The sequence below is a fragment of the Triplophysa rosa genome, linkage group LG23 (assembly GCF_024868665.1).
Source record: "Triplophysa rosa linkage group LG23, Trosa_1v2, whole genome shotgun sequence".
NCBI lineage: Eukaryota > Metazoa > Chordata > Actinopteri > Cypriniformes > Nemacheilidae > Triplophysa > Triplophysa rosa.
This window is the reverse complement of record NC_079912.1, coordinates 6784835-6798626: the sequence shown is the minus strand read 5'-3', so window position 1 is coordinate 6798626 and position 13792 is coordinate 6784835. Positions and strand designations below refer to the sequence as shown.

Here is a 13792-nt window from a genome sequence, read left to right as displayed (position 1 = left end):
GGATTGTATTTGTCTGTAAAAGTACCTTCACATGAAGAAAAACATTTTTGTCAAGTCATCCTAAAAATTTGACTGGTAGTGCACAGTATATTTCAATCTAATATAATATAATATATATAGTGACCATATAATATATAATAGTGTCCAGTTTTTGAAGGCTGTTGTCGCACATTTATCCCTTTCTTGCCTCTGACAATGCACCTAATGCATGGGCAATAAAGCTAGCGGCTAAAAGGCTAGCGGCTAATCACGTTATAGAGGGTATTGCATTGACGTCACTTTCCCACGTGAACACGCCGGGACACGCTCCCTTGAGTGGTAAAACTAAGGCAAAATGGCTGCATTCAATAGGAGGAACAAAAAAACGGGACTAAAACACGCAATTATTTGCTGAAACTATAAGCAGCTGGACTCAATGGTGATCCTTACGACTACCTTAAGACTTACAAAGGAATCAGGTGTTCTTAGACACTGATGTAATGTTGCGCAGAATTGCGTTAAATGATATTGTAACCATTCATTTTGCCCAGTGTTTTACCACTCAAGCAGGCGCGTTCCGGCGTGCTCACGTGGGAAAGTGACGACACGTGCATACCCTCTATTGGGGTGTGTAACTACCTGATCCGTACCGGAAACACGATTTGTACTACACGTGCGTGAAAATGCGTCCACCTCCTGTCGAAAAGATTCCAATTTTGAGAGTTCTGTCGACAAAAATCTAGAAAAAACAAGCAGATGGTCTAAAACACAAAACAAGACAATGACATGAGAGTGAAAAACGAGTATTTCCGTAGCATCAGTAATCACTCAGATTCATGCTCTTGATAAGCACCGCTGTGAAGCTTGAACCACTATCACTGTGATCCAGCCACAGGAGTGAATTGTGTTCCTGTCAGGAGCTCTTCTCTGAAACGCTCGCACAAACAAGCAGACACAGATTAGCAACATTGTAAGCTCCATCTGGCAGCAAGCCCCGTCTCCCATTTCTCTCGCAGTCTTGCTCGCCCTCCGTCTCTCTGATACTCCGTGGCCATTCATCCTCAGCTAAGCTCAGATAGGTATACGAACGCAGGGCGACAGCTGGGCGGCCTCGCTGGAAACCTGTTGTGCTCCTGTGGCTGCGAGCTGTGCGTTACAGGCGACCTGCTTCTCAAATCCAGTTCGGACGACATCACAGACATCAAATTCAATAAAGGGCCACAGGAGTGCAGAAATCTCAACACTGCTGGCCACCAAATGATTTACTGTTGCCCGTACCTAGACAACCATTTCAGAATGCCCCCGTCAACGCCGGAGCAGGACACACTTGCTCTTTATTCTATTCTTGACTTTCACTCAAAATTTACTCGCTTAAGTACATATTACAGAGCAGAAAGTTAAGTGCTACTTTGTTGTACAAAGTGCTCCACACAGCAGTCTCTCTCTCTCTCTCTCTCTCTCTCTCTCTCTCTGCCTCACGATAGTTTTTAAACTCAAGCTGAGAGTGGCAGGCGGGGAGAATTGCAGGAACAGGTGACAACAAGATAATAGCTCCTGCTGCAGTGAGTTCATCACACTGCCCTGTCTCCATTTTGCTATGGCGTGTCAGTGCCTGCGCGTGTGTGTGTGCGCGCATGTGGTGAACTTTTCAGAAAAACAGGGTATGTTATGTTTGTATGAATGAGAGAAACCTTATAGATGGAGGTGTTTAATGCCGTTTTAAAAAAAGGCAGCATCATTAGCCTTGTCTATGCCGGACGTGACCAGTGACACACTCGAGATGCTGACACTTGAATCTGTTCACACTGATTCAAGCATACAAGCTACACAACACCTTGCTGTTTACTTAAAAATGATTCGAGTCTTTAGCCTAGCAATATCCTCAGATCAAACTCTGTTGAGCCGAGTCTCCCATGTGGAGAGCAATTTGCGTGACGTGAGTTGCCGTCTATGTAGAGCGTCATTTATGAGGGTCTGTTTCAGTTAGGATGCTGTGTCCTAACTAGACGCAATGCCATACCAAAACACGCAATAAAAGGTATATTTCCGTTTGAACGAGTTTTTGTACTATAGTCGTGGCATTGCACAATAAGCGACATTGGATTAATATAGCAAAAATACCTTTTAAGGTGTGTCGTGACGTTTTGTCGCACACACAACACACAGTACTGTGCAAAAGGGTTGCCCACCACCAGCTTTGTTGTTTCGGTATGTTGATTTAGTGACCATCCATATTTGTTTCTAATATGTGTATATATAAAATCACGCCCAGGAAAGTCCCTGTAAACTACACAATGAGCGTGTTTACATGCACAGTTTTACGCCGATTATGCTTAATAAGCTGATATATGTAAGGTCATGTAAACGCGTAAAACGGTTGTCTTTTATCGGGGAAAGCTCATAAACGGCATAAGCAAAAAACGACCGTATTAGTAAAATTACGTATAAAAGTCAGCTCTCAAATCATGCAGTTGAAGTAGAAACCTCAAAATGAAGAACTATTGTTGCATATGCAGGTACTGCGGACATGAGAAGCGATATAAAAATACAGCTTCTGACCGTTTTCCCGCTGCATTTTTAATTACTAAACAGACTATCGACGATGACGTCACTGCACGCGAAAAACCCGGCAAGTCTCAAACGTCCATGTAAACCGGTTTTCTGCGTAGCCGGTTTGTTACTATGCATGTAAACACGTGAAAACGTCTTTTTAAGCTGATTTTTGATAGATATCCGTTTATTTTGTGCATGTAAACGCACTCATTGTCAGAAAATAGGTACAACAAAATTGTACAACATTATGTTTTGTATATGAGCAGAGGTACAGGTTTATCCCTGGTAAACGGTACAATTTTGTGTAGAGTCATGCACTGATATGTGCATGCATTTGGGCGACACATTCAAGACTTGTTCTGACAGTTCTTTCAAATTAAAATGAACCTCCATCACACTACCAAGAATAGGACAATGACCCTCTTTCAGCTGTGGGCAGACAGACCAGAATTATCAGCCTTATATATACAGCAATTGCTATCATCTCTGTCTCTCCCTCACACACACACACGCACACACACACACGCGCACACACACACGCGCACACACACACGCGCACACACACACGCACACACTTACACACTAAATAAGCATTATGAGGTATTATTTTCACTTGCACTTGATAGAGCACTCAATTACGTTCAACACACACTGCGGTTTCCTGCTTTAGTGAGAATCCTCTGATGATAGAAGAGCCATTGAATTTTCTCTGAGAGGTGGTCAGAGATGATACTTGTAGTATGAGTATGTGCTTTGGCAGGCCAGCTTTATGTTTGAGGGCGAAATGGCTGAACAAAAATATCCCCTGGAGTTAAAAAAATGATAATAAATGTACTCTAATCTCTGTTAACCCTCTAATTCTTAATTTTCAGGTTAGTCTTTTCCTTGGCAATTAAAATGGTCTTAACAGAATTCTATGGCAAGTACCCATGTCAGGTAAGTACACTTGCCGCAGACGTATGGTAAGAAATCATTCCTAGAAAGTTTCTTAGAGATAAACTTTCAAAATGTTTTTTTGTTTCGTTCGCAAATGCAAATTTAAATTTCATTTGTGAAGACCTGCTAACTTTAATTATCATAGTAAGCACAAGAAAAAAGTGACTTCAAAAAGTAGTACAAAAGAATGATGAAGCAAACGGGCTAAAAAAGACATTTACACGAGAAAGTGATAATGAAAAGAATGACAGTTTTTTTTTTCTCCAGGGTGCTGTTAGACAATGTATGTTATGTTTCACATTTGAGGTTTTTACCTCAGTTAAAACACATATCGGAGTGATTTTGCCTGATATCTCATGTTATCTGGTGTCCGGTATATCCTTCAAACCCCTACAGCTGACCAGTTATAAATGAAAACAAATAACTAAACCACGGAAAGAGTGCAAAAGCGAAAGTCTTGTTCTGCAGTACATAAAACTCATCAAATGGCCAAAAAAATAGATCTCACCCCGAGTGTGTCAGCGCTTATTCTGCGTGAAAACCAAATATACTATGACACGAAATAGATGAGCAACCTGAACACACAACGTTTATGTAGAAATATAGCAGCAGCCAGGATCACAAAGCTGTGCAAATCAGATCTGCCTCAAAAGCAAACAAGCCATTTGCACAGTTACGGGTCGAGACTTTACAGTTAATAAAAGCTGAAAATCAAAGAAGTTTAGGAAACAGATATCCAAAACGCATAAGAGAAGAATTTGAGACAAAGCTAAGCTACAAGCAAAGCTAATGAGCATGCATGTTTTATCAAACACCTTTTAAAGGATAAGTGAAGTATCACACTGCACCCCTATGGATGTTGGACGGATGTTGGAATCAAAGCATGAAGGCACTTTTACAGTATAAAGCAAACGTTATTTAATACTGGCAGTAGGTGGTGTGACGAAAATAATAAAGCATTATGTATTTTCACAACCACTACCATCGACAAAGCAAATCTGTCATATTGCAATGGCTCGAGATTTTCACGATTACATTCTTACATACAAAATACCATAATGAAGACAAACATATACACGAGCAGGAATATGGTCAATAGTTTAGAGCTAAATAATCGTTTTATGGGATTTTAGAAATATTGCCGATCTTATGATCTTATGTAAGCCCTGGTCATGAGATCTTGTGTAAATCTAAATCTTTACTAGTCTATATACTGATGACCAATCCATCATTTAAATTTGCATGTTTTCTATATTATGCATGTATACATAATTCCAGCATATTATAATCAAATCCTATATGGATACAATACATACTGTATAATCATATCCAAGAGTCTGGTCTTATACAGTTAAAGACAACAGGAATAAACAATATTAAATGCAAATCATAAAAACCAACTAACCATGTTATTGTACATAGTTAGCATTGTAAGATGTGCTTATTAACTTTTAAAAGAAAGCAGAAAACACCTCCCATATATTTAGTTGCTGATGTTTGTACATAACATTTATTATATATAATATGCAATACTACAAGATCATTTTTATGTTTTTTTAGTTAGTCTGACATATCATTGAATATTGCCATTTGTAGCAGGTGGTGGTTAATGTCAATTCATTTAAATGAGTTTTATGATAAGCAATATTAGTAATGAGTTGGTTCAGAATCGCTCAATAAATAAATGATGTAAATGCAAGCACCCAGAAATTACTACAACTACTGCTTCTTATAATATTTATTATTATTATAATTGTGTATCGTCAGTAATTGTAATAATATTATTTCAAAGCGAGTGATTTAGCAGTCGTCATGTCAGTAGTTCTCGCTCATGGGCATTGTTAATTGATTTGTGGCCCACATAGCAGCGCGGTGCTCGTTTTCCAGGCAGGAGGTATTCATGGAGATGTGCTTGTGCTGTCAGCTCTCATAGCCTCTAATATTATTACTCTGATCATCTGATAACTGCTCGCAGCACAATCACAAGTGGGCAGGCTGATAAAAAAACAAGTCCATTCACAGCGCGTGCCAGACGCGTTTATTTGCTTTCATTATCAGGCAGAACAGGAGCAGAAATATCTATTCATGTGAAGGGCAAAATGTTTAAGCAATAAAAACATACCAATGCTCGAATTAACACCAACCAAAATCTAAATGTTTCTTTTGACTATAAAACAAGAATATAATCATTCTCAGTCTTTTAAAATACTGAACGCTGTAAAAAGCATTACATACCTGCCCACTGCCACACAAGATAGACGTGAATATTTATTGATACTTGGTGCATTACCACTTTCATCAGCCATGTTGAAATTATGGTGTCCAAAAAAACCACTATTTATGTAAAAAAAAAACGGGTAAAAATCATATGTAACAGCCACTATAGTTTGCGCACGATACTTAATATCAAAGATCTGTCATTGAAGAAAATACCATAAAAGCATCAAAAAATAGCTATAAATCTGCATAAATATCTTAAACTTTGACTACAGTCCCATGAATGTAACCGCTACTCTCTGCCCTCAATTAGACGGTTATCTCAACAGCTCATGTGTGGTATTGAGACATTTCCATATCAAATCTGTTGTTTTCCCCCTCCACACTGCATGAACTTTAAGCGGGAATTCAAGAGCCAGTCTCAAAAGCCAAGAGGGCCTATTAAGAGATAATTACTAATTATGCTAATTTGTAAAGTTGTGCTATTTCTTTCTTTCGGTCACTTTATCGACGGTCCCTCTGGAGGAAGCCGAAACCATTCAGCGTTAATATCTTTTTTCCCCTCCCCAGCCAAATGCACTGTAGAGGACGCCGTGTCCTAAACCGTGGAACATTTCACGCTTAATCAGAGAAGTGTCTGTGAATTCAAACGCTGCCATCGGGACGGTCTCTGGTTGCCGCCGGTGACGACCTTCATTAACTTCTTAAATGCTAGCGGTGTTACAGCGGCGCTCACCGAAAAATTCCTTATCAACAACGCGCACAAAGAGAACGGGGTGTAATGAAGTACGCTCGGGCCGAAATTGTGTTCACATCTGACTGCAAAACTAAATGCGTTTTCGGTGCAACCAGTTTGGATTATGTCCGAATCTTCACCCTCGACCAAATCAACCAAGGATATATTTATTCTGACAACCCAAAAGTGTTTTCAAATGACATACGAAACAGTTCAAATTGTGTAAACGTGATGTTATTACGCAAAACAGCAGTATGAGTAATTTGATGCAACAACTGAAAAAAAAAAGGAATGGACACGTGCCCAAAATGTACATTGATAAAAAATCCAGCAATCTGAACAAACAGACCAGAGCAAAAACTCTAGATTCAGCTCCGCACCCTGTCCAAAACGCTCAAACGTCCGTGTGATAACGCACGAATAGGACACCCTGCTTGTCAGCTTTCACACACATCAGGATGACACTATGCGAGCATCACCTACAGAAGCAGCAGCAAACATCAGCAAATAGTAATAGTGATTAAATAAATAATTTGCAATCGATATTAGCTCTCCGGCACAAAAGGCAAACTCAAATTTGTCTTTGGAAAGGTGGCTGGTGGTTCGTTCTTTTCTTTAAAGAATAAGGGGGTAAATTACCGGACCGTAGTTATTTCACGCAGGAGTCTAACAGAATAATCTCCTGCACTATGAGCCACAGCGGGGCAGTCAAACACCTCCAGAAACTCGAACCTTTAACAAGTTTACAGCCTACCTACATTAATGCATTGCTATCCAGCGTTACATGTTAGATTTGACATGCAATATCACAATGCTCACAGCTGTTTGTTCATTATTCTGTGATACGTTTGAAGTAAACAGGTCAACAAAATTCCTGCTGTTGTTTATTCCGTCGTGAATATGTGAAGTTAAAAAGCATGTCTGATGTTGACAATGAGAACTGTCCCAGTTTTGAGGATTTCCAATGTTCGCAAATGTGCTACTTTAGTAACCTCACCACGAATGAACCGAACTGTGAAGAAAACAACAACTAATAACATCAGGAGCGAAATCTGTTTACATGCGTTTGAATACACATCGATTTTAATGCACTGGACATAATCTGAAGCATTTGCTGGGGATTAGAGCGTCAAATGCCATGTCAAAATAATCCCGAAATGTCGCCTCTCTACCAAGAGGACAATCAAATGAATTGTTATGGCTTTCAAAGAGATTTGTTTATTAGAACGAGACGCGGTATTATGTTTTCATCTCCATTATAATAGATTAGATGGGAGAAGTTAAAACAATCTGTTGACATAATCTGGTTTTATGTGATTAATTGTGCCTCCATTGCCTCGAGTAAAGCGCATTGTCTACCAAAGAATGAAAATCATCACGATGATTAAAAAGCAGAACCACATAAACACAATACACGGAGATGGAAAGCTGGTATACAGTAAATAACCAACCTGTTAAACCCAAACCCTCGGTCGCTGATTTTCGACACGTTGCATGTTGCTTCTCGGTGGAAACGGCGAGGGGAGATGTTTCCTTCTGTCCAGCATCATCATTCCCCATTAACTCAGCTGATAAATTAGCCTTTCCAACACACAAAAGCACATACACACACACACACACACACACACACACGCACACTTACTTCTCTAATGTTTATATGCGATGCTTAATGTTGTGTGACCAATTCCGTCATTTTCATTATGTAAATATATTTGCCTCTGTTTCACTACAGCCATTGTCTGTTCACACAATTTTGTGGGTTATTAACACTTTTTGGGCTACAGGTCAGGTTGCAGTTGTTGACAGACATCCGTATGTGGTTCGATTATTGCTAATGGTTCTTTGTGAAATGCATCTACGTGTTTACAAAAAAACTTTGATTACAATGCAAAATCTTCAGAGAGGGATGTGCTACACAAGAAACATCAAATGATGCTGAAAGTTTGAAATGTTAGACTAACTGATTGTCCAGTCAATGATGTCATCTACACAAACAGTAAACTTAAAAAAAAATGCTTGGCACTGTGGAAAGCCTTATGTTGAAATGTTTAGATTTAAAATACCAGTGCTATTACGAAAAGTTGCTTCTTAAATCTGACGCTGGTCAGTGAAAAAAATTGTCAGAATAAAATGTTAATAAACGGATGAGCCAATCCACATCCACCTGCCAGTGAAGCAGAGGCGAGACTGACCGGCAGCAACGTGGCCGATCAATGCAGCGCTATCAGCCCATCCAGCCTGTGGCCCGCACACCTGTCGGGTCACACGATAAGCGGCGACGGGGCAAAACACCCCACACAAACCTGTCACCAACCTGACTGCCATCAAACACTCCATTTGTTATGCTGAAATTCATTCACATTACACTGTGCTTTTCTTTTTGTTATGACATTTCGGAATTAATAATGCAATGCAATTTCTTGAAATATTTCAATATCCCTTTTATGCAGAAATATTAGGGAGGAACTAAAATGTTGTAACAATAGAAGTGAAAAATAATAGTAATAATAATAATAATATTAACAGCAAACCTGTTGGTGTTATTGTTGCAAGTATTAAATATGCAGTCTCTGTATTAGCAGTGTAAATAAAACTAGTTTAAAACAAAAGTGTTATATTTAGACGACTAGTATTATAGTGTGGGTTAGATTTTCATTTCCAACTTTAAGGTGTAATACAGTGTAAATATATTTTTCTATATTTGTCTCTCTAACTATACTACAAAAATACAAACATTGCCTTCAGCCTCTAGGGTCAGCAGACAAACTAAAAAAAAAAGAAAAAAAAAGAGTAAATTAAAGGAGTGAACAAAGTTTCTAAAACAAAGCTCTATATAGAAGGTATATAATATAAACTGAAAACTGTTCTTTTAGGTAACTTGAATATGTGCTTCATTTATTAACATATTTTACTTCAAATTAAATGTATCATTTAATATGACCGAATCACCCTGACGAAAATACGTTACAACAATGAAAGTAATCGTTAAGAAAACGACTGAATATGTTTTACTTCAGTCAATGCGCGAATAGTCAGATATATAGCATATAATTACAACATAGTTTGATGCAGTTTCTTTCACAATCATCTCTTTGTACAAATATGTAAAGGTTATAACGAGAGGATAAATGCAAAAGGACATATCCAAGCAAGTAAAAGACAAGTATCTTAATGCAGCATGTGTCTCACAGACCGAAAAATAAACGTCGGTCCGCTTACGAGCACGCATGAACAGAGCTTTCATATGTTGCTAAAAACTTGGACAGGAGAGCGATGCTGATGCTGATGCTGGGAACGGTTCGACCTCCGAGATGCTACTCATGCGACGCGCGGAACAGAGATGTGAACCAAACAACTGTATTGTGATCGCATTACTGCGCAGTTATCGCTACATATTCCAGTCAATTTGCGTTCCACCTTTTCTGTTATTTCGGCTGTAGAAGAAAAGCGTTCATTTACGCCGAGAATAATAACAGCAAGAAACTTTACCTTTTCGCTTTGACCTTCTCCTCCTCCTCCGCTTGAACTTGCATTTGACTTGGCTGCTGGGGACCGATGCCATGGCGCTCAGATTCTGGAGAACTTGTTCTGCTTGATGTTTCTGGAGTTGCTCTGCTTCGTGCTCCAGCAATATCAGCTTATTCCGCCTCACACTCTAATAATAAGCGTTAAATAACTGGCTTTAAAAGTACTGCGCGTCTGTCTGACTGTTTGTTTGCTCAGCGGGAGCGCCGCGTCCTCCTCCCGTTTGAAAGCGCTTCTGAAGGGCTGCCGGAGCTCGCGCGCGCTCTGCGCTTTTTGGCACCAGCCACTTTGAATCCAATCATGCAGGACGCGTGTCTATTTGCTGCCGCAGATTCTAATTAGAGCCAATCGTGAGGGTCCCTGCGCAATGACATCACACAAGATGACACACCCTATCCAGTCCCATCACATGCATGCGTGCAAACTCAGCCTTCAATCCTGAATGAGTGACGGAACCGATGCTGTAGGATGAGAGGACAGACAAAGAGGGAGAGCTGAACGGGACAGCAAAAGTTGCAGATATACTTATCGTAAAGTTTAATCCACGAAAAACAAACTTTTCTTATAGAACAATAAACTACAATTTATTAATAAATGTTACAAAGTGTACAATGAAATAACGATGAATAATACTTGTATAACACTTATATACTGTATATTGACGCTATGTTTACACTTCAACATTTAAAAATTACATTTTAAATGCATAATGAAAAAACAGCACTTATCAATGAGCAATAGTATTTTTATAACTGACTGCACACATTAGTTGTTACCTAATGCATGAAAAATATTAAGAAATTAAATGTTTTATCTAAATGTTAACTATAAACTTTTATTCAACTCTTAACTATTCTGTTAAGCTTTAAAGAGGAAACAAGGGAATAATAACAATTTGTTGAACAAGATAATGGTTTGATAATTTTGCATGTCACTTTTTTATTTTCACAGAAGGGCATAATGTTTTCTTCACTTGACAATAATTATGGAAATATTAATATTCAGTTCCCTGAAGTAAAACGTCTGATATAAACAATTTTTAAAATGAAGGGTTTTTTAATCATGTGTATGTGGTTCCATGTGAAACCTTTAACATTCTTTCAAACTTTCCCCACACAGGTTTTTTTAGTGGAAAATGTTCATACGACTAAAAACGTTTCTTTACACTCAGTGTTATGCGAAATATTTTTAGGGCTGTAAGTTACCTAACATTTTGAAAAGTATTCTCTCTGGCCTAATAAAGTTTCAGGTTGATATGATATTTATATGAAATATTCAAATGAATAAAAATATTTTTTTATCTGTCTTTATAGCACACAGTCGAGTTTGTATTTTAAATTATGCTGGTTGTAAATAAGTGAGGCACTTTGATCAAACCTGTTGAAAAATAGCACAATACACTTCAAACCTGGTGTAATGACACACAGTCACTGATTGAATCGACAAGCCTTTTTGCTAAACGAAGTCATACAATTTGTTCAAAGTCATTCATTAAAATCACAACTACTCGCTGTTGTGGCTCTTCTGGAGTTTGTTCGTCAAGGTATAGCCCTTAACCATTAAGTAGTTGCAGGACAAGGTGTGTGTGCCTCTGATGATCAGTAAAATGGAAAGTGTTAAGATCTTCTGATAACCAGAAGACCCTCTTCTTTTATATTCTGAAGCTCCTCCCATTTGACGTCATATTTAAATGCAGGCAGTTTCCTATTGGTGCACTTAAAAGTTATAAAAAGCCAAAATAGAGTGTGTGGCAGATAAAACCATGCTGTAGGTTTGACGGTATTACAGAAGCTTCGGTGTTTATCAAAAATAAATACATTCAACATTTTATATTTACCTTTATCACGATTCACAGCACACATGACTTGTTGAGATGAGTTGTTTTTGTTGCACATCATAGAATGCAACGCTAGCATCTTTTGATTGTAATTGTAAGAGAAAACTTGTTATTTTAGCAGGTTAAAAATCTCAATTCTGGCACAAAGAACAATGGTATACGTATTAGTATCTGCATGTGCTTATCCAATAAGACCACAATTGCTAATAACTGTAATATTTAACAAGAATACTTTGATTTTTGTTTGTTTTAACAGACTGTGAAACAAATTGAAATGATTTTCTTAGGTATCCGACAGCATGTCACAGATGTTGTCAATACAGCTTAGCTTCTACTGAACCTGGAATCTTCCTTTCAACTCATGTTGTGACTGCAGATGAAACCACGGATTATATAGGGGGATGAATCTCTCTCTTGCTCCCTTTAATTAATTAATTAATTTATTTATTTATTTGTTTTGACAGCAGTGCAATCGATCATCTTTAATAAAACAAAAAATTATCACAAACCCGAAGCTGGAAATTGTCCCACAGATGATCATAAATCATCTCTTAGTATCTCAAAAACGTTGTTCCTAAATTTAAGAGACAATATAGACATTGTTACTTTGATATTTCTAACATTTTGCTTTTTCACAGGGGTTGCTTAAGGCTCAGGTGAAACGCTTTCAAAAAATTTTCCATTGACCTTGTAGACATGTGGTGATCTTAAAGGGATACTTCACCCAAAAATGAAAATTCTGTCATCATTTACTCACCTTCGAGTTGTTCCAGTTCTGTATAAATGTATTTGTTCTGATGAACACAGAGAAAGATATTTGGAAGAATGCTTATAACCAAACAGATTTTGCCAAAAAAAGTAGGAAAAAATACGATGGTAGTCAAAAGTGCCCCAGAACTGTTTGCTACATTCTTCAAAATGTCATCTTTTGTGTTCAACAGAACAAAAAAATGATAATGTGTTTTTTCCTACTATGGTAGGCAATGGGGGTCGAGATCTGTTTGGTTACAAGCATTCTTCCAAATATCTTTCTCTGTGTTCAACAGAGCAAATAAATTTATACAGATTTGGAACAACTCGAAGGTGAGTAAATGATGACAGAATTTTCATTTTTGGGTGAAGTATCCCTTTAATAGTGAATATGTAATCCCTCAAGTGCTCCACAAGCCTAACAGACAGTTTGGGACTTATTATATATAATTATTAACACCGAATGTGATCTTGCACCAAACTTTTTATTATCATGAGGAAGGTGCAAGACGACTGATCCGTGCTCACGCAGACTATGAAAACAACTCTTCATATGACAAACTTTAAGATAACTGCAGCTTTGGAACGGCACGCTCTGAACCAGCCTAACTTACTCTCTACAGCGAAATCTCCACCAATCTGCTGATCGACAGATCTCTAAACTGAAATAATCGTAGACATACATGCATTGATGTTGACATTTTGCTAACAAAACAAAAGGCAATTTTTCCCCTGTCAAATGTCATTAGACTTCATCTAAAATACCAGCGGTGCGACTACTTGGTGACATTTACTGCAGAGAAAAAACGGCTAGAGAATGGAAGTACATTTGAAAACACGGCATATTTGCTGACAGAAAAGTCACTTTAAGGTTCTTTTGTGCGCTTGAAACATTTCCACGAAGGCTACAGGGAAAGAAAACCGCGCGTTTGCACGAGTACCTGCGTGTGTGTATGTGAAAGGTTCGGAGAGGGTGCCGGGTTGGTCAGCGGGGACGCTGGTTGCCTGAAGGACACCCACAAATATCCATGTAAATTGCAGTTTAAGAGAAATCAATGATGGTGACAAGTTGCCAATTCCACTATCTGGGGACATAATGAACGCTTGGTGAGGCAAACCGTTTCCTGATAACCCCAAAGGGTGTGTATGTGTGAGCTGTTTGTGTGTCGGTACAGCTCCTCTATTTACTGAGACTTCCTCTTTTATCACATTTAAACAACGGATGAGAATTAGGAGCAGCAAAAATGCGAGGGATGAGA

General features: G+C 38.4%; 1 protein-coding gene across 3 annotated transcripts in view; it reads right to left on the bottom strand.

Annotated features, from left to right (window-relative positions):
* The window catches only part of adarb2 (adenosine deaminase RNA specific B2 (inactive)), a 153182-nt gene extending 142958 nt beyond the window's left edge, over positions 1–10224 (bottom strand). For 2 of the 3 annotated variants that reach the window (XM_057323059.1, XM_057323062.1), the window contains exon 1: positions 9911–10224. In XM_057323059.1, the coding sequence (XP_057179042.1) occupies positions 9911–9983 (73 nt within the window). In that variant the 5' untranslated portion in view covers positions 9984–10224. Of the gene's footprint in view, positions 1–7872; positions 7972–9910 lie in introns of those variants that run through there. The other variant, XM_057323061.1, reaches the window with a different exon arrangement.
* Between the last annotated feature and the right edge of the window lie 3568 nt (positions 10225–13792).